Genomic DNA, 23,760 nt, shown 5'->3' on the forward strand with positions numbered 1-23,760 from the left:
TCTGCTGCAGAGCTTATTCAGCTTGTACTACATAGTCATTTACCTTAATGGAGAATACATGCAGCTTCTGACGAACAGGCACTCTGGGCTTGAGGAAGAATGGGGTTACCGACAACAAGCAGTTCGAATGTACTATTCAGAACCAGAAAAGAAGCTTAGCAAGGACGGGAAGCTGCCCTGCAACTGGGACGTACTTGATCACATACGCTATTGGGTTGCTCCAGTCTGCATCTGGGGATGATGACTATCTATGGGGAGCAAGGGTATTAGACAAGCTCTTCGACGACACGGATGCATCAATAAGACGGAAGCTACTGTCTTCAAGGATCTCTATTCAGAATCTGATCGCCATGATTGGTCGGAGAGGCGTAGCTCATGACATCATCGAGAGCAAAGAGCGCGCCACAAGGATTGTGGCTCATCTTGCCACTAGCATCAATATAACACACTTCCCGGGTATAGTACAATGCATTTGTTCCCTACTTGAAAGAAGCAACTGTAAGCAATATTGTGAGCCACAAGTTACTACTTGTCGTCCATCTGAGAATCCTCAAAACAGACTTCTTCCTGATGATAAAAGGATCAACATGAAACATCCCAGCATCAAGATGATGCCTACATGGCAGTGCCCATCAAAGACCAAACTGATGGCCATGAACACGAACAAGCCAGTTTAGCCAAGAGAAAAGGAATAGCTTTGGTGTGGGATTTTACCAAGGACTGCCGTGAGGCATGTCGACAAGCTATGGAAGATGCCCGGAAAGAGAGAGAGGGGAGGCCAGGAATTCCCTACGAATTTAGAGGAGCCAAGGAGCTGATTTCTCAAGGCCTGTTGATTCTTGAGAGGCTCACACAAGACGAAGGAAACTGCACGGAGATCAGCAGACACCAACGGCTGGTCGCTAAGATTACATCCCCACTGAGCAGCCATGACTTCCTCAGCAATGCACGGGACAAAAAAATGGTTGGAATGCTAAACAAGTCACTCAAAATGGTTTTGCAAAAAAAAATGCAAAATAAATAAATCCCCGAGGGGTCCCAGGGAGGCCCCCCACACGGGCGCACGTCGCAAATCACAAGTCACGTGATTTTCACGCGAAATATGCGCGTGCGTGGTTCGTGGGATTCAAACCCACGACCTCAAGCCTCGCGTGTAGCTTCCTTGCCATCCCCACCTACACACCACATCTGAGGGATCCAATCCTTTTATACTAACTCGTGGGGGACCCTTTTATTTTGGTTGGAAACACCAACCGGGATAAAAGATCCCCTTTTATCCCGGTTGGTATTACAAACCGGGATAAAAGAGTCCGAAAAATTTAGTTATGCCCCAGCCACACGTGGGGGATCCTTTTATCCCGGTTGGAAACACCAACCGGGATAAAAGACCCCCTTTTATCCCGGTTGGTATTACAAACCGGGATAAAAGGGTCCGAGGGCTTTAGTTCTTTTTCAGCCACCCGTGAGGGACCCTTTTATCCCGGTTGGTGTCGTGAGCTTTAGTCCCAAGTGGTAACACCAACCGGGATTAAAAAGGTGACCTTTAGTCCGGGTTATTCTTACCACCCGAGACAAAAGGGTCCCCACGGGTAGCTGATTTTTTCACCCGGGACTAAAGGGTCCCCCACGGGTGGCTGATTTTTTCACCCAGGACTAAAGGTAACTTTTAGTTCCGGTTGTAAATACCAACCGGGAGTAAAGCTCCGCACACCCCTTTTATACTGAGCCTACTTTAAACCGGAATTAAAAGGAAGTGCATCGAAAGTCAGTTCTCTACTACTGTAGCGATACCGGAGCAGCATCTCCTACAGCTTTAATTTGGGATGGCGGATTATTGCATCCCAAAACTTAATTTGGGTGGAAGCTATTGCCACTTGTGCTCCCTCGTCATGTGCTGACATGTACATGTTGTGACAGGCTGACAGCATCTGCTGAACTAACGCGACCCAGAAATGGAGCGGTCAAGCTATCTATTACTCGGGCAGCATGAGCAGCGACCACACGCTGGCAAATCCATGACGGACTAGAGTTTATTTCATCATATCATGTGTCCAATCAAACGATTCCACATCATGAATTAAATACTATGGCCACCTATGAAAAAATAAATTGAAACTTGCATTATTGAGAGGGATTGTTTCATTTAACAAATCATCATGACACTATTGTAAGCGCTCTGGGATTCCTGGCGTTGATGTGGTCCACCGTCGTGCTCCTCGGAGGCTTCATCGACGATCTCCTGTTCAAGGAGTTCTGGGTCCTCACTGCACTCAGCTTCCTCTTGGCATTCAGGTAATATATATATATATATATATATATATATATATATATATATATATATATATATATATATATATATATATATATATTATGAGTGAACCTGCCAGCCAAGTTCTTCGTTTTCCATCTATGTGTGCGTGTGAGTGCCGGTGCGTGCGAGAGAGCGAGTGTCGCCGACAATGTCAGAGTGCGCGCGCGCGTGCGTGAGTCTGTCCGCGGAGAGAGAGAGAGAGAGAGAGAGAGAGTGAGCGAGCGAGAGCCCGAGCGACAGAGAGATACTTATATACTTTGTGTAGGAGTGAGAGAGAGAGAGCAGGATAGCGAGGTGGTGTCAGCGAAACGGCACTAGCGGACCTCAAAAGTCATAATCGAGCGCCAATAAAAATAGAGTACCTGTGCACGAACTCGCCCGCGGCGGATCTAGCTTGAAATCGAGAGACGGCTGGCAAACTTGGCGCCAGCTTACCTCGAAATCAGGGGCGGATCCAGAACGGGACTGCGTCCCGGGCTGAGCTGTTGAATCACACCTAAAATAGTCTAATTTTATCTCCTAAACCTCATTTTATTAGGCTAAACAGCACATAGGTTAAAGGGACTCCATGGTCTCGCCCCGGGCTGCAGCCCGGGCAGCCCGGGCCCTGGATCCGCCCCTGCTCGAAATCAAGTATACATCCGGAATCTTAAAAAACTGAACAGCTCGACATATGTTGCAATAGATAAACATATATGTTGCAACTATTATTTTTGTATATTTCATAATAAATGTTGCCTGAAACATAGTGTTCAGATTGCGGTGGCAATTTTGTATCCTAGAGTCGAACAACGTAGTTATTTTTTCATGTTGCAAAATGTGATCGTTGATATTGCACTAGGTAATTTTTATTGTTACGTGAAAGCATCCGATGGGAAATTTCCCACCGAATGTGCACTAGCAGCGTCGAAATGTGCCGATCTAGGTACTCTTACCCTCCTTTATATACTCCAGGGGGTGGGATAACTGTAAGTTACAAGGAGAAGTCCTAGTAGAACTACATGGTATGAGTTGTAGTAGGATTATAAAATTCTGAGTTCATCTTTTTCCTTCCTTGCGGGTACTAGGGATCTATCCACAACAACCCCCGAGCGCTTCATAGTCAATCCTCATTGAGTAGTTCTAATACTCTTCGAGTATTTGTCTGGCTGAATCTTCAAAGTGCTTCAAAGATGCCACAAAGCTATTGTGTGCTCAAGCCCTTGATCATCTTGATTTGTAATCTTCATCTTTGGAATATGATATGGAGGGTGATAAAAGTTGTACTCCAAATGGAGTAGCCCCGAGCCTTAGGTTGAATCGATGAATCAAGCTGAGGGTCAATAAAATCTTGAATTTTCTTTTTTCTCATCTTGAAAAAATCAATTGTTGGGTGTGTCAGTGTTTTATACCTGACAACCTACCGAAGGGTGTCCCGAGGTAGTAGACTGGTTGGTGGGGATCGTCGGACCTCGAACTTGCAGGTAAAAGCGAGGACACAAGACACAAAATTATACAGGTTCGGGCCGCCAAAGTAGTGTAATACCCTAAGTACTATTTGGGGTATTGTATATTGCGTCCTGCGCTTGGGTGTTGTTTGGTGTTGAGAATTTGGTCCTCTGTTATACTTCTATGAGGTCTTGGCCTACCGATCAAGGGACCCCTATCCTCTTTTATATAATCCAGGGGTCGGGATTACTATTTGGTTACAAGGAGGAGTCCTAGTAGGATTATATGATATGAGTCCTAGTACGATTACATAGAAATCCTAGTAGCAGTCCGTCTTCTTCCTTCCTTGCGAGTAATGGTGATCTATCCCTGACAGGGTGTAGCTTATTAACCCCTGAGCCTTGGAATGATTAAATAGTCAATTCAAGGGTCTAGCAAGCTTTAGTCTTCACGCCAATCGTTAGAGTTTTGCGGTGTCCAGCCCCTGAGCTTATGCGCCAGGTCAGCTTAAGGAGCCACGTCGAGTAGTTATTTGGCGCTTAGCCCCCGAGCTTGGAACCTAGCTTAGCCATTGGAAATATTTTGAGTAGTATCTGGGGAGCTAGCGGAGCCACTGGAGATACGCTTGGTGTCATGGAAAGTCATCGCTGAAGCTTGACCTGCACAAAGAGATGCATACATTACGTAGTATATTTGTAGAATTTTGAAGATACTATTGAAATGTATTTAGTAATGAATGTAAATGTTGTGTGTCATGCTCTTGTTTTGGTCATATTTCTCTCGAGTAGTTAGCATGTTACATTTAGAATATTAGTCCCTATTTAGCTACTGCCACTGCATGTGAGATCTTTGTCTCGTGTACGCGTACTCGCACTTCTGCTATGTGTCTGAGATCTTTATCTCGTGTACGCGTCCTAACATTTAGGCATGATAGAAGATCCGAGGCTTTCACGTATTGAGGCATGTTTTCCTCAAGGAGATTAGTGATGACTAATAGGAGACAGCAAAAAATAAGTAGTCGACATTGCAACAAAAAGAGAGCGCGATTGCGCGTAAAGTAGTCGATGAGACTTTTCTACCTTTTGGCAAGAAGAGTGTGCGTTGCTGCGCATAGGATTTGTGCCTCCTTAGGGTGTAGCCACTGCGAGCCTCCAGTACTCAGTGCACCAAACCCGTGGCCATAGCCTCCGTAATTCAATTTACCAAGCCTATGGCACTCAGTTAACATACCCAGGAATAATCGACAAAGTATAGCTCTAGTGGGTAATTCCCGTTGAGAGGTGTACACAAATAAGTACTCAACGCATTGCCCATCATGTGGAAAACAAGCTAGAAAAAATATATGAAATAATCAAAAATGTGACTTAGCTTGATTCGTGGATGATTGTCGATGAAGTCGTGGCGGTCGTCGTGAAGCCGCGACGGTTGTTGATGAAGCTAACTAGTCGGAATCGATTCCAACTAGTTGTTGATTAGTATAGGATTCGACAACCAGAGGCAATTAGCTTAAGATGCATCCTCGGTGACTTCGACTTAGAGACGGGAAAAACGTTGGTATTGTTCCTTCTAATCAACCTTGAGCAACGCATGGAACCACGGAGAATGATCAGTTATAGCAGGGCGACCAATGCTACGGCATTTTGCATGCACACGAGCTGACAACCGATTGATCTCCCGCAAGCTTCTCATATCCGCTTTGAATTGAAACTCGGTGACTTGCTTCTTGTCGAGTAGATTGATTTTTAAAATGAGGTCCTTCAAGCTCACCCGATGATCTCGATAATCACCCCTACCTGGCGTGCTAGATGTCGATGTTTTATACTCGGCAACCTACCAAGGGGTATTCTGAGGTAGTAGATTGGTTGGTGGGGGATCATCGAACTTGGAACTTGATAGAAAAAGCGAGGATACAAGATACGGATTCATACAAGTTCGGACGGTCACTGTAGCGTAATACACTACGTTCTGTTTGGGGTATTGTATATTGCGTCCTGGGTGTTGTTTGGTATTGAGTATTTGATCCTCTGTTGTGGTTCTGCCAATCTAAGTACCTTGCCCTCCTTTATATACTTCAGGGAACGGGATAACTAGTCGGTTACAAGGATGAGTCCTAGTAGGATTACAGAATTCTAATTAGAATTCATCTTCTTCCTTCCTTGCGGGTACTAGGGATCTATCCCCAACTCATAGCATATGGCCTTCATGTTTTTAGACAAAGTTTATATGCATGTCAAAAAAATATTCTTGGTTTACAAAAATATATAGACAATGATAAAACATCGGCCATATGTTGCGTCTGTGGGAAAATAAAGTTACCTGCTTTGTCTCGACTCCTTGATTTTATGTTGACCTGGCTGGTTTAACTGTTTGCGTATCCATTGTTATCTCCTCTTTTTCGTGTGAGATAAGTTTAAAGTTATATGGACCAAAATGGCTTTTAAAGTTATATAACTAACCTTTAACCTACTCCTGTACAGGGCTGGTTGTCATAGTCGGTATCTTACTATTACTAATTGGAGGCTCCTTTTGAAGCCTTCAGGTGAAGCCACCTAGGATTCCTAGGTGGACAGTCTAGAAAAAAAGAGAAATTCTAAAAATTCTCACAAAAAAGCAAAACATCCGACCATCAATCGATACATTAAAATCATCATAGCCTTTGGATCTATTATATTTTTTAAACAATTACCCACCTATGCCATTATGTAAATAGCCTAAAGTAACCCCTTAAATCTATATATAAATTACCCACCTCTGCCATTATATAAAATAAACTAAAGTAACCCCCTAATCTTTATCCAAATTACCCACTTATGCCATTATAAATAATATTTAAAATAACCCCTAATTTGCAATTGAATTGCCTACCACTATTACTTTAAAAACTTTAAGCAACCCCTTAAATTTGCATCTATATTACCCACACATGTCATTATTAAAAATAACATGGGGTAACCCTATGTTTGAATCAAATAACCTTAATTAAAAATGTATAGCAATATATGATTCTAAATTGTCTATAACTTTCACTGTTGGTATACGATATACGATGTGTGACACCATTTATAAGGATATAAAGTGATGGGAATATAGATTTCTGTGCTAAAATTGTATCTCAAACTTAGAGTTCATTAAACAAATTCAAGCGCATACTTGCGATGCAAAATGAAAAGTTAAAGATTATAAATGTGGTTGAAAATATTATAGAGTAATTACCAACCATTTATAAGGATATAAAGTGATGAGAATATAGATTTCTATGCTAAAATTGTATCTCAAACTTAGGATTCATTAAACAAATTCAAGCGCATACCTACGATGCAAAGTGAAAAGTTAAAGATTATACATATGGTTGAAAATATTATAGAGTAATAACTAACTAAAATCTATCACAATTGGATGAAGATATTAAGTATATATCTACATAAGTATTGTATTCAAATATTTAACATACGAGAGGTAGCTTATGGTAATAGTTTTGTAGCAATGTAGTCTTATTTTTTTCCATTGGAGACTCCGCATTAGTTCCCACGAGACAAGCTAGAAAAAACAGATAAATTCTCATAAAAAATTAAAACATCAAACACCAATCCTGTAAACTCTAATAATCATAGCCATTGATCTATTATATTTTCTAAAAAGTTACCCTCCTCTGTCATTGTGAAAATATTCGAAAATGAGCTCTAAACCTATATCTAAATTACCGAGCTCAGCTATTATAAAAAATAATCTAAAGTAACCCCATAATCTTCATCCAATTTACTAATACACATCATTATAAAGCATAACTTAAAATGTCATTCTAAAATTTTATCTATGTTACCCACATATGTCGTTATTAAAAATAACCTAAAGTAAACACCTAAATATTAATCTAATTATCTTTGTGTGCATCATTAAAAAGTCAAAAAGTAAACTAATATATGATTCTAAATTACCTATTTATATCATTGTTAATATAAATATACTAAGTTAAAGTATATGCACATGATAAGTACCACCATTTAGACCATTTATACATGTATGCGAGGAATCGATGAAAAATATTAATTTGTATGCTAAACATAATATATGGAGGATTGGAAGTGTGATACAAAATGGAATAAGTACGAATATGGATGAAAACGTGCATAGAGTAATTATTAATTAAAAATCAATCACAACTGGATAAAGATAAGTACATATCTGTTTAAGTATTATGTTGAAGTATTGAAAAATAAGAGAGTAGTAGGTAAACAATTTTGATTATTAGTTAGGAGTTTATTTTTAAATAATTTTCAAATACAATAGCTTCTAAAAAATATTAGCCCGTGCGGAAGTACGGGTTGATGGACTAGTTTTTGTTAAAAAGGAACTTGAGTAAATTTTACAAGCAGTCCTTAACCTTGTCCTGGATTCTCATCCTGAGCCCGAAACTTCCAAAATGCATAGTAACGGTTTTTGAACTATGTTGTGGCTGTCCTGTCTACCTTCCAACTCCTAAAGAGAAAAAAAAATGTCTTGTAATTAGCCATGGAGTGGCTGCCGCAAGCAGCTCAGTCCCAATTCTGTGTGACACAATATCCTGAATTTTAATGGTCATATCGATAGACACAAGACAACCTTAGCTTTTCCCTCGCTGACCCAACATATTACGCAGGATGGCGAAAATTGCTGACGCCGAGCTCACTAAAGGGATTTATTTGGAAGAGGTGGAAATCATTTATACTCTCTTGAAACAGAAATGGTTCGAGGCGCACGTGAAGGTTTTAATCGTGCTGCTTGTGGTGCTAGGACTGAAGGGGTTTTTTATCATGTGTTTTATCTTGCTCTATTATCTTTCGCCATTTGTGAACCTGGGTGTCGCAGTGTGGCGTCTTGTACAACGAGATTATGGCGATGCGGGTGGAGATATTGGCAACAGATCAAAACTGAACGCCGCACTAGACATCTTCTATGGCCTAATTCTGTTCCAGAGTTTATTCGCCTTCTACTACATAGTCATTGACTTGGTGGATGATGGAACATCACGAACGGAAAAACACTGTGGGCTTGAAGAAAGGCGTGAAGATATCGTTCGCATCTACTGTTCAGAAACAGCTAGGAAGTTTAGGAAGGACGGGGGGCTGCCTGACAATTGGAACTTGATCGCATACGGTGTAGAGAAGCTCCAGTCTGCATCTGGGGATGACGACCATCTATGGGGAGCAAGGGTGTTAGACCAGTTGTTCTGTAAGGATAAGTCTGTAAGACAGAAGCTACTGTCTTCCAGGATCTCGGTTCAGAATCTGATCGGTATGATTGGTCTGAGAGGCACAGCTGATAACGTCGAGAACAGAGAGCGTGCCGCAAGGATTGTAGCACACCTTGCCAGTGACCTCAATATAGCTCACTTCCCGGATACACTGCAATGCATCTGTTCCCTACTTGAAAGCTGTAATAAGCAATCTTGTGAGTCACAAGCTACCGGTCCGTCGGAGGAGCCAGAGGACCAAAATGGTGCTGACACAGTACTGCAGATCAAGGACCAAACTGAATATGAATTTGGAGGACCCAAAGAACTGGTTTCTCAAGGCCTGCTGATTCTCGAGGGGCTCACACAGGACGAAGAGAACTGTGCAGAGATAAGCAAACACCGAAGGCTGCTCTCTAAGATCACATCACCACTGAGCAGCCCTGACTTTCTCAACATTGTGCGGGAGGACACAATGGTTGTTCGAATGCTAAGTAAGTCACTCACAGCGTTAAGCAGGATACTTGCATGCCCTGGAGATGGCGCCACAAGGCTGCGCCAGGAACTTGCGAGTACCACAGAAGCTGTCAGCAATCTGATGGCTATTTTGGAGACTGGCAGTGGAGCTGCCCAAGAACTGCATAGACAAGCCCTGGAGATCCTGACGGAGTTAGCCTTTGATGATTCTTTCAAAAAGCTGGAGTTTAACAAGCTTCTCAAGGCCCTGCTATGCATCTTCCTTGATGAAAATGCCACCAGACTGATAATGGGAAAAGCAGGGGAAGCACTGGCCAGATTGCTTCCCGTTAGCACTGCAAGAGAAAGAGAAGTTAATGTTGCTGATATAATTTCCAAGCAAGAGGCGATCAATCTATTGACCAAGGTAACTAGCTACCTCTGCCTATTTTTGTTTAGAACAAAAGAAAAATTGACAACAACTCTCGCTTCTTCTGCCTCTGCATCATGCTGGATCTTATTTCCAATTCTCAGATGTCAGTTAATTTCTCTTAATTCTGTAGTGTAAAAAACTTGCCACTAGAGATGAGTTGCATCAATATTGCTGATCCTTTGCATTAAATCATGTTTGTTACAGGTGCTCGATCAAATATTATCTAGTAAATTGGGAACAAGTGCAGATGCAGTGGAAATTTTTCTGAAAAAACAGCCCCCAGAAAAATCCGAGGAAAGAAACTTTATGGCAGCCATGTTATCCCTCGCCGTGGTGATATGCAACGAAAATGTGATCAGTAGAGAAGATTTTGCTCGATCCACCCCTGAAGATGCAGCACTTGCGGAGAAGCTCAAATACATACTGGAAGTAAACAAGCAATGCACGACTGAGTCTGAGTGTCTGAGAGTAGTGAAACTTACCTGCCAGATGGTGATAGCTATGATTCAAGCCAAGCCCAGCTGCATCCAATATTTCAATGAACATAATTTCAAGGAAGCACTGACCGAGACTTTGGGAACCATGTCGGAGGTTGATAACTGCATGCTCTTTGCTGGGAATGATCATGAGGTGATCAAGCCAGCGAGGTCTCTCGCTTCTCTAGTGAAAGAAGCACAAGAACTCCTAAAGACAGCACAAAAACAGGGTAATTGATATCTCTGTCTGACAAAGGGGACATCGTTAAGTAAATTATCTTGTTTTTATCAAAGATTTATCTTGGATCGTCTTCTAGGCTATTTGTTTGACAAAATAAAAAACTTGTATTTTTATTCTCATTCCGAGCTCTTTTACGGTGCACAATACTACTTAAAGGATGCGAACATGAAGTTACTCTTGTGAAGTGACTATTCAGTTGGGCAACGGTGCTGCAAAAGATTATTGGGCTTCAAGTTCATTGGTGCGAATGCTCTTAGCGTCAGGCATCAAGCTGTTTTCCACCTTAATTTGATCATTGCTCTCCAGTTTTATTGGGCCTGTCCGTAAGGTGGTAAGACCTGGATGCTTACCCCTGCACTCCAATCTGCAACGCAAGCGAAGAATGGATGCGGGCCCTTTGGTGTTTAAGTAGCAAATGAGCATTTGAAACTGAAACACTAGAAACCTGCACGCTATTCCGCCCAAATTTTAGTTGGGGTTCAACGATCTTGTGGCTTGAAATTTGGTTGCATTGCATAATCTGAAACCCTGCTGGCTTATGTTGACATATATCCTTTTACACACAATATGATATGCATCCAAATAAAACCATGCATGAGCTTACAGTATCTTGTGAATCCTGAATCAACAATGCATTGAGGAAAAGATCATTCGTTGGACGGCTGTCGTCTTTCATACCCACAGGAAAACCACAATGGAGAAATGAATTGCCGACGTCACCATCAAGAAATGGCTGTTCATCTGAGCTTTTTGGCTACAACAAAACACTCCGTCACCTGTCATCTTGATTTCTAAGTAGAATGGTTTATTCGAGTAACATACAAATGGAAGTAGTGTCTTGTTCATCAGTGTGCCAGGCTGACGGCGGCCCTGCGGGCACTCCTATCTATCGATACAAGTTAATGTTGTTTCAGTTCCGATCAGGTAGCATTTGTGGTAAGCATCCATTAATCACACTGAAAAATCAGGAACTCCTGTTGGATCACCTAAACAAAATATGAATTGGTGGGCTTACAGGACGCGAACATGAAGTTACTCTTGTGATGTGACTGTTCAGTTGGGCAACGGTGCTGCAAAAGATTATTGGGCTTCAAGTTCATTGGTGCTCCCGCGCCCAGACTCAGGCGTCCCACCCCTCCGAGCTCTCGATTTCTTGCCGGCAACGAGCGAGCGAGAGAGCAGCGGGAAGGAGAAGAAAAGATGGGACGGTCACCGTGCGTCGCATGTGTTAGATAAGTCTAGTAGCTATATTAGTTTCTTCCTATTTTACCTCTATCTTATCTCTATATGTACCTAATGAACCCTTTTGGAGGCTGTGGGGAATGAGAAAGAGATCGTTTGGGCCAACAATTGACATCTAGAGCCAGTTTCTCTCTCCCACCCCTCTCTCTCCCGTGCACCCATGCTCCTCAACCCCGAAACCCTAGCCCGGCGGCCCCACCTCCGGCGCGGCGGCGCACGCTCCCGGCCCAGATCCGGCGGCCGGCCGAACTCCCCTACCCTCCCCGCACGCGGATCCGGCGCGAGAGGCGGCGGATCGGGCGTGGGCGGCGGCGGATCGAGCTGGCGCAGGCGGCGGCAGGCTCGACTTGCGGCGGCGCGGCTCGGTACGGGTGTCAGCGGCGCACGGCAGCGAGCGTGCGGCAAGAGGCGGCTGTGTGCTTGGTTCGGGCGCGCGGCAGGCTCGCGCGTCAGGCCGGGGCGGAGCAGGGCCAGCAGGCGGCGGATCGAGTCGGCGCAGGCGGCGGTTTAGGCGCCGGCGCGCAGCAGGCTCGGCGGGCGCGCGAGCGGACGCGTGCGCGAGGCGCACGGGCGGTGGCGCGTGGACCGCGGGCCAGCGCGGGAGGCGCGTGCGGCAGGGAGGCTCGGATCGGGCCAATGCAGCAGCGCAGCTGGTCCAGGGCGACGACGTGCAGCAGGCCAGGGGCGGCGGACGCGTGCACGGAGGCCAGGAGGTGCTGTGGCCAGGGGCGGCGCCGCGCGGCAGGCCAGGGGGCGCGGCGGCCAGCAGCAGTCGCGCAGCAGCAGGCTCGAGCCCGCAGCGGCCAGCAGCAGGCGCGCGAGGCCAGGGGGCGCGGCGGCCAGTAGCAGTCGCGCGTGGCCAGGGGGCAGCGCTGCGGAGGTGCTGGGCTCGCACGAGCGCCGGAGCTGCGCGGCCAGGGGCAGCAGCGGCAGACGCGCGAGTGCAGGAGGCTCAGGCTCGACTGCGTGCGGGCACGCGGCAGCCAAGGGCAGCAGCGAGCGGATGCGGCGGTGAGCAGGAGGTTCGAGGCTTCTTCCCCAACCCTTTCCTCATTTTCCAGGCGAGCATGGCGGGCTCCAGACGCTCCAGGAGAGCACCAGCCGCGGGTGGTGCGGGCGGCGCTGATGCGGGTGGCGCGGGCCCGCAGACGCCGCGACTCAGGTGGCCAGCGTGGTGCCGGTACTTCCAGGCAGCTCTCGGGGCTCCTTCCGTACCTCCTTCCACCACTCACCCACGAGTAGTGCGCGGCGCCGCGGCCGAGGAGGAGCGGTGTGAGGAGGAGGGCGCGGCGGCACGGCGTGCCCTGCGCCAGGAGCAGGAGCAGCGCATTGCGGCTGAGGAGGAGGCCGCATCAGAGCGGCACCGGGCACGGCGTGTGGCTGCGGTGTGCAAGGAGGAGCAGCGGTCACAGGCCTTGAGGCGAGAGGCTGCGGTGACGGCAGCACGGCTACACAACGTCGAGGTGCGAGATGCGGCTGCAGCTCGAGCAGCACGCGCGGCGGCTTTGAAGGTCACGGCGGCATGTGCAGTCGAGGCAGCCTGCCTAGTGATGGAGGAGGCATAGGCGGCCGCTATTCAGCAGCGTCTGGAGGCCGACCGCCTGCGCGAGGAGGCGGAGGCAACACATAAGATGGCGTGTGGTGATGAGATGGAGCTGAGGCGCGCGGTGCAAGGCGCCGGTGCCGAGGTGCACGGCGACCGTTCTGAGTTGGAGGATGAGGACCGACGGCGAGACATGGGAGTACATTGGTGGGTCCACGATCTGCATCGAGGCACGGACGATGGGTGTCCTCCGAGTAGGAGGAGCTCCGTCCATGACTTCGGCCTCGACTCCGACTACGACTCCGATGTCGGCTCCAGGCGCCGACCCCTGAGGGTCATGAAGACCGTCGTTCGGGAGTCCTTCGGCTGTACACAGTGGCCGATGTTGATGAAGACCAACTACATGGAGTGGTCTTCAGTCATGAAGGTAAAGCTTCAGGTGCGGGACGTGGGATGCGGTCCGGTACGATGATATCGACAGGCACGAGGACTGGCAAGCGCTCGAGGCGTTGCTCGCTGCGGTCCCAATGGAGATTGCAGCAAACCTCTTGGGGAAGAGGACTGCCATGGCTGCTTGGGATGCTATCACTGTGGCCCGAGTCGGCAGCGACTGCGCCTGCAAGTCCACTCTACAGAAGCTTCGGCAAGAGTGGGATCGTCTGGCTTTCAAGCCAGGTGAGGACATCGACGACTTCGCTCTCCACCCCTCCAGCCTGATGCAGCGGCTGAAGTGGTATGGCGATGACGAGATCAACGAAGAGAAAGCCATGGCAAAGTTCCTGCGCGTCGTCCTGAAGAAGTACTCGCAGCTCGCGATCTCCATCAAGTTGCTGCTAAACATCTCGATGTTGTCGATCGAGGAGCTGACGGGGCGATTCAAGGTGTTCGATGACCCCGACGAGACTTCTTCTGGTGGGGAGATCATCTTTGGCGGTCAGCTGCACCTCACTGAGGAGAGGTGGCTCGCCCGCTAGATGGAGCGGAAGGAGGGGGAGTCTTCGACAGGTGGCCACAAGCGTGGCAAGCAGCGCAAGGCGGAAGGAGGCACCGACGGCGGGGCGCAAGGAGGTGCCTAGGACGGTGCCGCCAGCGAGGTCAAGGCCGCTCAAGACAACACCTGCTACAACTGTGGCAAGACTGGCCACTAGGTCAGGGAGTGCCGCCAGCCAATGCGCGATCAGGCCCACGTTGCGCAGGCTGTGGGAGGAGGAGGAGGAGCCAGCTCTGTTCCTGGCTCACGGGACGATCGAGCTTCTTCCCACGGCACCGGCCGCGACAGCTCTCCTCCACCTTGACGAGCCATGCGCACATGTCTCCCTCGGCGACAGCAGCAACGATGACAAGATTGACCTGTGGTTCCTGGATAGTGGTGCCTCACACCACATGACCAGGCCCAGGGAGTACTTCTCCAACTTGGATGTCAACGTGCACGGCTCCGTCAAGTTCAGCGACTCTTCGATCGTGGAGATCAAGGGCGTCGGCTCCATTGTCCTCGTCGCCAAGACTGGCGAGCACCGGCTCCTCACCGGTGTGTAGTACATTCCCGCGTTGAGGAACTCGATCATCAGCCTCGGGTAACTAGATGAGAACAGGTTGCACGTGGAGATCGACAACGGAGTGCTCCGCATCTAGGATCGACGCCACCGCCTCCTTGCCAAGGTGGATAGGGGGAAGAACAACCTCTACGTCCTCTACGCGGAGGTGACACAGCTCGGCACCAAGGAGATGGTGCGGGGCAAGATGGTTGACCGTGGCTCAGCTTCGACGTACAACTACTATGTTCATTTTGAGGGAGCTAGGGAATGGGCAGCTCTTCTTTGCTGAGCATGCCTACCCCAGTCCCCGGGCTTCCACGGGTGCCGGGATGGGACGGTACCGGTACCGTGGGTGAGTCTCGCTCTTTCGCAGAGGCTGAGGGACACGCGATCTGACGCATGCAGATGGATGCTGGATAGCAAGTCTGCTTAAGTTTGCTGAGGAAGGAGCGTCAAGGCAATCTCATCAACGCTCAGGAGGAGTCTTTAGAATAATATATATTAGTAGTGTCTATTGTGCCTGTGAGCACTAGTGTCTGTGGGTGGTTCGTGACTACGTACACCTTATCACCAATTATGCTTTCCTTTCTTCTAGACTTAGGGGGAGAATGTTAGATAAGTCTAATAGCTATATTAGTTTCTTCCTATTTTACCCCTACCTTATCTCTATATGTACCTAATGGATCCCTTTGTGGGCTGTGTGGAATGAGAAAGAGATCATTTGGGCTAACAACATGAATCTTAAACACTGGAAGATGATGAGTCTCTTTTCTTCCGGAAGATGGATAGGATCTCTGCAGAGTTGCCGCGTGCTCTCCCACCACCGTGTTCGTTTTTGAATAGGGGACCGCAAAACGCCCACCACGGGCGAATCGTCGCGGCACATCACCGCGCGGCCGCGTATCGCGGGCTCCCTCCCCGCGTGAATAAAGGATGTTTACTCAACAGCTTCAACTTTTTTTTAATGAAACTTGCAATGCACGTGAATAAAGGATGTGGTTCCTTTCTTGTTTAAGATAAGAAGCAAATGAGCGAGCATTTGAAACTAAAATACTACAAATCACTGCGTTATTCCTGCCTGATTTTAGTTTGGTTCGACATCTTGTGCCTTTGAAGTTTGGTTGCATAAGCTGAAACCTGCTGACTTTTGTTGATAATCACAAAATCCGGTAAACATCCAAATATATATTTGTGAATTCTGAATCTACAATGCAATGGGCAAAAGATCGTTGGACAGCTTCAGCCTGAGGTCTTTCTTACTCAGAATAGCAGACAAAGAATCAGACTGCAATGTGGGCTAGAAACCTTATTGGGCCATGAATGTGCGCAAAAGCCCATGAGCCGGCAACTATATGACCGTCAGCCGCCGCGCTGCCATTCCGCTTCCGGCTACCGCCATGTGGGTGGTCACCAGAGCCAAGCAGAGGAGACTGGAAGAAGAAAAACAAGAGTGTCTGGAGGACTGCATCAGCCTCCTCCCTGATGGCATCCTCGGCGACATTGTCTCCCTCCTCCCCCTAAGGACTGCGCACGCACGCAGGTCCTCTCCTCCCGGTGGCGCCCTCTATGGCACTCCGCTCCCCTCAACTTCGACTTCTACTGCAATCCTGTCAGCAAGATCTGCAGCATCCTCTCCTCGCACCCAGGCCCCGGCCTTAGAAGCATCGGTGTGTGTTCTCGTTGGGGAGATGACAGGTTGAGGCAGCTCATCATCGAGGATGCCCCGTCTCTGGAAAGATTACTAATTTTCAAAGACATGGAGATGGACAACTCGGTAATATCTACGCCGAAATTGAAAATTTTGGGGAATCTTTCTACCATATTCCCCAGGCTCCAGTTTGGCACCACAACTTTCCAGGTTATGCATCATATTTTTTTGAGGGTGGGGTGGGGGGGGGGGGAATCCCCACTACTAGAATCTTGGGTAGGCCTAAACCAGTACAAGATTTTCAGCACTAAAATACAGGTTACAACTAGAGTACAACAAGAGGGAGAAGCAAAACACCCAATCACACAAACACTTCGAATTGACGAGCCATCATTCAAGTCGAAGGAACAACCACCGTTTGCTAATTAGAGTCACCATTGAACAACATACTCGCCAGGTGCGTCATGGCCATTGTACATCCAGTCCACCTCTCGTAGCTACGTCACAGTGTTACCCACGATCTAAGAGCTAGGCCAATGGAATGGGGACTAAAGGTGGCAAGAGGTGTGCAAACCAAAAACTCATCGGACACGACAATCTCCCTTGAAGCTGATGGTAACACCATTCACCGCACATCCGAACTCCACGTACCGCCATCCAACTCCGTACAAGGGGAGGAAGCCTCGAGGGGAATGAAAATAGAGGTGAAAACATCACTCGGCATAAGATTTGATGGCACCATCAACAAGGAGACAACCGACGGAGTAGAGGTGCTAGATGGGGAAAACTTATTGAACCATGATGGAGGTCAACAACATTAGCTGCTAGATCAAAGAAGTGTATGGGTGAAGTAGAACGAGAAGCACCAAAACTATTTGCAGTCATGAGTGGCGGCACAGGGGGATCTACAAAAACGATGCTTTCACTAAAGTGGTGCACATGGCCTCAACGGGGAGTGGTGTCTCGTCATCACCTCCAAGAAGGACAATGGCACTCGAGGGCGTCATCGATGATGACACTGGTGCAAAACCAGGGTAGGATTTCTCCTGACCAAAACCTCCCACACCAATGCAAATGCATCCAAAACATGTGGTTTTGTGGGCAAGGACACCTCAAAACAACGCCTCCAAGGAGGAAGAACGGCACCTGAGTGTGTCGCTATTGTCTGCACGGCACAAAGCCAAGCTTGGATTTCTCCTGGCAATCCCTGGGCCACCGGCTGCCATGCACACGCTGTGTAAAACCCCCAATCCCCAGCCTGACTGCATTGCCCTTGCTATGCCACAGGAGGCACCAAGCCTTGTTGCTGGACGCTGGTGGTAAACGCAGGCATCCCTGCTGCCACTAGACGCCACCACGTGCGCCAAGGGCATCCCCTCAGCACACGCCAACGAGAGCAGCAGCCTTGGGTGGCTCCCGCCAAGCCGTTGCAGCGCACAGGGTCATAAGCCCCTAGCTGCCGCCACCCATGGACCACGCGCGAGCAGCCGGCACGCGCACTGATGAGCGGAGCCCCTAGCCATCTGCGTAGGGCCCCGGGCCCCGCGCCTGCTGACAGCGCCACCACGCGGAGACTGCTGGGCCATGCAAGACCTGTCGTTGCCGCCTCCACGCGAGGCTGCTGGGTTGTGGCACCACCGCACGGGCCGATGAGCGGAGGCCCCTAAGCCACCTACCCAAGGCCCCACGCATGCTGACAACGCCACCATGCGGAGACCCCCGAGCAGCCTGCTCAGGGCCGCGCACGAGCCGCCAACACCGACGCCGCCGCGCGAAGGCCCCGAGAAGGAGGGAGGAAGGGGAAGGGGAGAGGTGGCCCTGCCGCCGCCATCCTCGCCGCTCTCCGGGCTTCCGGCAGGCGTAGATCTGGCTGGCGACGTGGGGTGAGAGAGCCGTCTGAGTCACCTGTTCGGGACGACGTGGGGGATGAGCCATAGAATCTTGCCCTTTACCAGCATCATTTTAACTTCCACCTTCATAAGCAATCCAAAGTCCCTGTGCCTGATCATGATGTTAATTCTGTGCTTAACTCAGGGATCAAGCATTGTTACCTTGACGACGGTGGTGTGCAGTGTAAATGTTTTAGCTTTGACCAACGTGAACTAAGATGCGGTTATTAACTTAATTAAATGTTTTCCCTGCATGGAGAAGTTGTACATCCAGGTGACAAAACCTACTCTTTAACTGAGCGTGCATTTGCACTCTTTTGTCACTTGCATCAATGATTGGTCAAAAATTAGGTTTACAATACTAGGGTCTAAACTTTAGCCCCTGTCACATCAAATGTTCAGATACTAATTAGAAGGATTAAACATGAGCTAATTATAAAACGAATTGCAGAAATCCTGGGCTAATTCGTGAGATGAATCTAGTAAGTCTAATTAATCCATCTTTAGCAAATGGTTACTGTAGCAGTACATTGTCAAATCATGGACTAATTAGGCTTAATGGATTCTTTTCGTGAATTAGCCTCCATATGTGCAATTAGTTTTGTAATTACTTTATATTTAATACTTCTAATTAGTATCAAACATTCGACGTAACAGGGGCTAAAGTTTAGCCCGTGGGAGCCAAACAGGCACTAACACCAATTTTATGTTTATTCAACGAACAGATGGGTGAAATCAGAAAATAAAATCTTATAATAAGGAGGCAGGGACAACATCAATGCTAGCAATATGTAGGACTCATCTCAATATATAATGGTGCAACATCTAACCTGACAGAGATGGAAGACAAATGAAGAAAAGAGGACCAAAGGACTCAACTCGCTAAAGACGGCAAGGCCAAAGCAGAGGCCCCTCCGGGAACATTAGCAGCAACAGGAGCTGCGGCTTAAAACCTAGACATGAAAATGGGAAAGTTAAGAAACAAAGGGGAATATATATATATATATATATATATACACACACATAGTTATATCCTTCAGGTCCATAAACTGTAATTATAAGTTCAAGATGTACGAAAATTACTGAATCAATATGCCATGTTTTAGTATATAATACTGCAGTCCATTTTGAAAGAGCGAATTCTAACCAGAGCCAAGCCGAGGAGACTGGAAGAAGGAAGAAAAAGAGCACCTTGAGGACCGCATCAGCCTCCTACCGGACGGCATCCGACATCGTCTCCCTCCTCCCCCCCAAGGACGGCGCCCGCACGCAGGTCCTCTCCTCCCAGTGGCGCTCCGCTCCCCTCAACTTTGACATCTACGGCAATCCTGTCAGGGAGATCTGCAGCATCCTCTCCTCGCACCCCGGCCGCTTCACTATCGACATGCGCTACGTGCTGAGCAAAGACTCCACCGCCACCACTGCGACCCTTGACACCTGGCTCCGGTGCCCCACCCTCAACCGTCAGCTCATTACTAGAGAACTGGGTATTAGTATCAGTTCGTAGGGTGCATATCTCCCAAAAATGCATCTGGGATTAACCCGTCGAGATAAAAGGGGGCAGTCTTTTATCACGGGTCCCTGAACCGGGATCTAAGACCATCTTTTAGTCCCAGTTTGTAAAACCAACCGGGACTAACGGGGCTGCCACGCCAGGCGCTGGACAGACCCCTTTAGTCCCGGTTTGTAAACAGCGCCATTCTGGCGCTTGCATGGCACCTATAATTTCGTGCATCACATACCCTTTAGTTAGTTGAGAGTTTTTTTTTTATAATTAGTGAAATCAATCAAACTATATATAGTATTTAAACGAATCAATTTAACTATTACATACTTATATAGACAATTCTTATACAATTAGCTAGTATATGTACAATTCTTGATTAGTATATATATACAGTACAATTAATTCCTAGCTCGCTAGCTATATAGCTCTAAGATCTTCGTCGAGGTCTTCCTGTTGAGGTGTTGCTCGGTTCTTCTTAATTTCATCCACCGTAATGAAATTCTCCTTGTGGATTTATCACCTCGTCCAGCAGGAATCCTACGAGACTTTCGCATATTGTGTCTATTCTTTTCTTCTCCAAGATCTTGTCTTGAATATTATGCATCTGTAATTTGGAAGTGAATAATGTTACACGGACAATTAAATATAAGGAGATAGAAAACAATTTACTATTAATAGTATTATTATATATTACGTGTTTTTCCTGCTGTGTCAAGCTGGCCTTGTGTGACAGAAAACTTTGCATGTTCTCACAACATAGTAACCACATAGATTATTTCCTTATTCCTATTTTAAGCACTTTAGTGGGAAAAAACTAAGTTATAAAATATTCGTCATATAGAATGTACAAAATATGCAAACTTCATACGCACCGGGAAGTCTGTGTCCCACGTAAGTTTTTCTTGAATGCACCTTGGCGTCGTTTTTTGATGAACTGTTTCCATGCCCTACGGATTTAAATAATCAATGATATAGTGTTAGGCGAAAATTTAGGAAACACACTTTTGTATTGAGATAAAGGTCCAGAATTATTAATTACAAGCGTAGAATGTCTTGAATCTCTTGGTACTCCGCTAATGGTTTCCTCAAGGAATCGAGGATGATAACTCAGCTTCTATCAGGATCAATTACTATTAGGATCCAGTGGTAACTGTGTGCGTAAATATTCATTAGTCAGATAAGGAAAAGGATACTAAGATAGACGGTATACGTATGTACAAACACTTACTTGAAGTTGTATGGAAATAGTATGTAGCTCTTGCCACCTTGAAGGTCCAGCATATTGAAACATTCCACCAACGCTTTATCTATAAAATCTTGTAGTTGGGTTTGGTTAACTATGGATGGATCCATGAATCCAACATGCAAGTATCCTTCTTGTCGGCACTTCTGAATTAGCCGCCTACATAAAAAGGAAGACAAAGTTAGTAGGGCGACGCATGCATAAAAAATAATGACGAAGATAAATGGATACTTACAGAGCCCAGGCGCTGATGAGAGAGACGTCTAGAGCATCTTGATGGTATACTTCGTATATATCTTTGAATTTCAGCCAGAGGCATTTCTCGCCTTCGCTGTAAAAATCTATCGGTTTTACCTTAAGGGCGAACATGGAAGTCTGGTCGGCGAACGTCTTCATGTACCATTCATGGAATTCGTACATGTTCGGTGATAGGCTCCCTACCAACTCCGGCCTTACCAGAGACTTTCCTAGCTCAAACGTCCATCTCGGTTGAAATGGCTGTGAAGCTGCTGGCTCGTGACCACCTAACTCTATACATTGATCAAGTCCCACTCCAAATTCTTCCATGAATTGCAATACTTGATCTTGTTGAGACTTGGGCATTGCTGCTATCCTTCTAGCATCTCCTTCTAGTAGATGACGAAGGTGGCGATCAACAACAGTTGAAGATGACTTCATCGCCCAAGTCGAATCCGCCCAACGGGCACGCTATGGAGCGCACATATGTATTAGGAACCGGTATTTGTATTTCATTAAATATGAATAAAACGTGTGTTAATCTTCGTCTATTTATTTTTGTGTACTTAGTACACTGGCATGCCCGCATTTCCTTTTTCCACGTGGAGAAAAATCTTTGTGTGATTTTTCTCCTCAAACAGGCCTTTGGCCCGAGTTAATCGGAGCCATAACTCAACAAATGCCTTGGGGCCAGCCAACTATCTTCCTCACATTCAGTGGATAAGGGCCAAATGGATTTTTTTACCGTTGTTGTATATGTCCTTGATCATTTTCCCTGTGCTGTGTATTCAGCCTCTTATAAGCCCATAAGAGTTCAAGAAGAAACGCAGGTGGTTGATATATATAGCTTGCGCAGAAGGTGGCTGTGTAATGAATATGGATTATTGCAAGTATTACTGACATTATACTGTAATAGCCTGTATTCATGTGATGAACCCTTGTGGATTGGACGTTCTCACAATAATTTCAGTTTTCCTTTGATCTGAGAAACTGAACCTGAAGCATCAAACAACGAAATAATGCTGTACTATCTACAGACATGGTTCCAGAAGCAGAGCTGGGAAGAACTTGGCTGTATTCTTGTAGTTACAGAGAATGGGAACAAGCTATTCCTGTTGTTGCACTCAGGACTCACCACAGTAAGGCTATCGGGTTCTGCACGAGACGTCATACTGCAAACGGAGGACACTACAGAACAGCCGGCTCCAGAAGAGCGAGAGGACTGTCAGGACTCGCAGGTGAAGTTAATCCAAAACTTCTTGATGGCTGATTGCTCCGCGTCACGCTGTACGCTGCAGTTCCTGTAAAGAGACGGTCACTAGTGGAACGAAGCTTCAGTACCATCGAGGTACGGATGCTCTGCAAGCCAACATCACATTTCCTGATGCTTCCCAATCCTATGTAGTTGTCATCAACAAATGTCATAGCATTTCCTTCAAGCCCCACGGATGCAATGAGCACAGTACCAACAGTAGCCAGGGAATGCATGAGCAGGACTACCTTCCTTGCGCTCCAAGTCCAACCAGATAGCTTCCAAGAAGGAAAGCAGATGGCTACAGGGTAGTTTGTGCCGTTTTTATCGCTCTTGCTCACCCTCTCTTTTATATGCCACAGAGGATGGGAAGCACACATGTAAGTATGCAACATTGTACAGTTCACTCTCTGCAGGTAGGGTCCTTCAAGTGTTATCTCCCTGTAGAGAGGTTCAAATACTAAAAAAGTCGCGAACTTGCAGCTGTCAGAAACTCATTATGAAATATCTACAATTTGTTCAGGATTTTTTTGCTCGTCGTACAATTACCCCCAAAACGCACTTTTTTACCATGGAGTTCACTGTTCATCTATCCTCAGTGTCTTGAGTGATCACTGATAGATGCTGATGCACTCAACTAAAATTTTCGGAAACTGCTTATTCAGTAGGCTGTATTCATGTAATGAACCCATGTGGATTGGACGTTCTCACAATAATTTCAGTTTTTCGTTTGATCTAAACCTGAAACATCAAACGCAAAGTCTGTACTCTCTGTCTCCCTACATGGTTGAATTGGGGCCTCATGACAGCTCTTCTCCTGAAGAGGGATTTAGCTGTATTCTTGTAATGGCAGATTGAGATTCTAAAGCTCGCAGCCTTTGGTCAAGAGAGTCTCAGCATACATTCCGGGTTGGTGTGGTCCATTACTTACACCGAGTGGGCGCACCCTGCTTGCAAATGCGGTGCTGGGTGCTCGTGCTATCTACGCGATGGGATCCATTCTTCTTCCACAGGGCACAGTACAGGCAATTGATTCCACTCGTCGTGCCTTTCTTTGGACTGGTGAAGACTCTTGTAACGGTGGTCAGTGCAAGGTTGCTTGGGAAACTG

The 23,760-nt window shown here is 46.9% G+C and overlaps 1 protein-coding gene across 1 annotated transcript; it reads left to right on the top strand.

Moving 5' to 3' along the window:
* Positions 1-2,170: 2,170 nt before the first annotated feature.
* LOC101769809 lies at positions 2,171-10,790 on the top strand. The gene is made up of 3 exons (XM_004955429.2): positions 2,171-2,292; positions 8,376-9,831; positions 10,042-10,790. Exons 1-3 carry the CDS (start codon positions 2,195-2,197, stop codon positions 10,549-10,551), a joined length of 2,064 nt encoding a protein of 687 aa, XP_004955486.1. The 5' UTR covers positions 2,171-2,194; the 3' UTR covers positions 10,552-10,790.
* The last annotated feature ends 12,970 nt before the right edge of the window (positions 10,791-23,760 follow it).

The sequence above is a fragment of the Setaria italica genome, chromosome II (assembly GCF_000263155.2).
Source record: "Setaria italica strain Yugu1 chromosome II, Setaria_italica_v2.0, whole genome shotgun sequence".
NCBI lineage: Eukaryota > Viridiplantae > Streptophyta > Magnoliopsida > Poales > Poaceae > Setaria > Setaria italica.

Excerpts from the sequence above, each read along its gene's own strand:
- LOC101769809 (XM_004955429.2), top strand. The coding sequence starts at position 2,195 with ATGTGGTCCACCGTCGTGCTCCTCGGAGGCTTCATCGACGATCTCCTG. Across the intron at positions 2,293-8,375 it reads AGCTTCCTCTTGGCATTCAG|GATGGCGAAAATTGCTGACG; the intron begins GTAATATATATA and ends CATATTACGCAG. Across the intron at positions 9,832-10,041 it reads CGATCAATCTATTGACCAAG|GTGCTCGATCAAATATTATC; the intron begins GTAACTAGCTAC and ends TGTTTGTTACAG.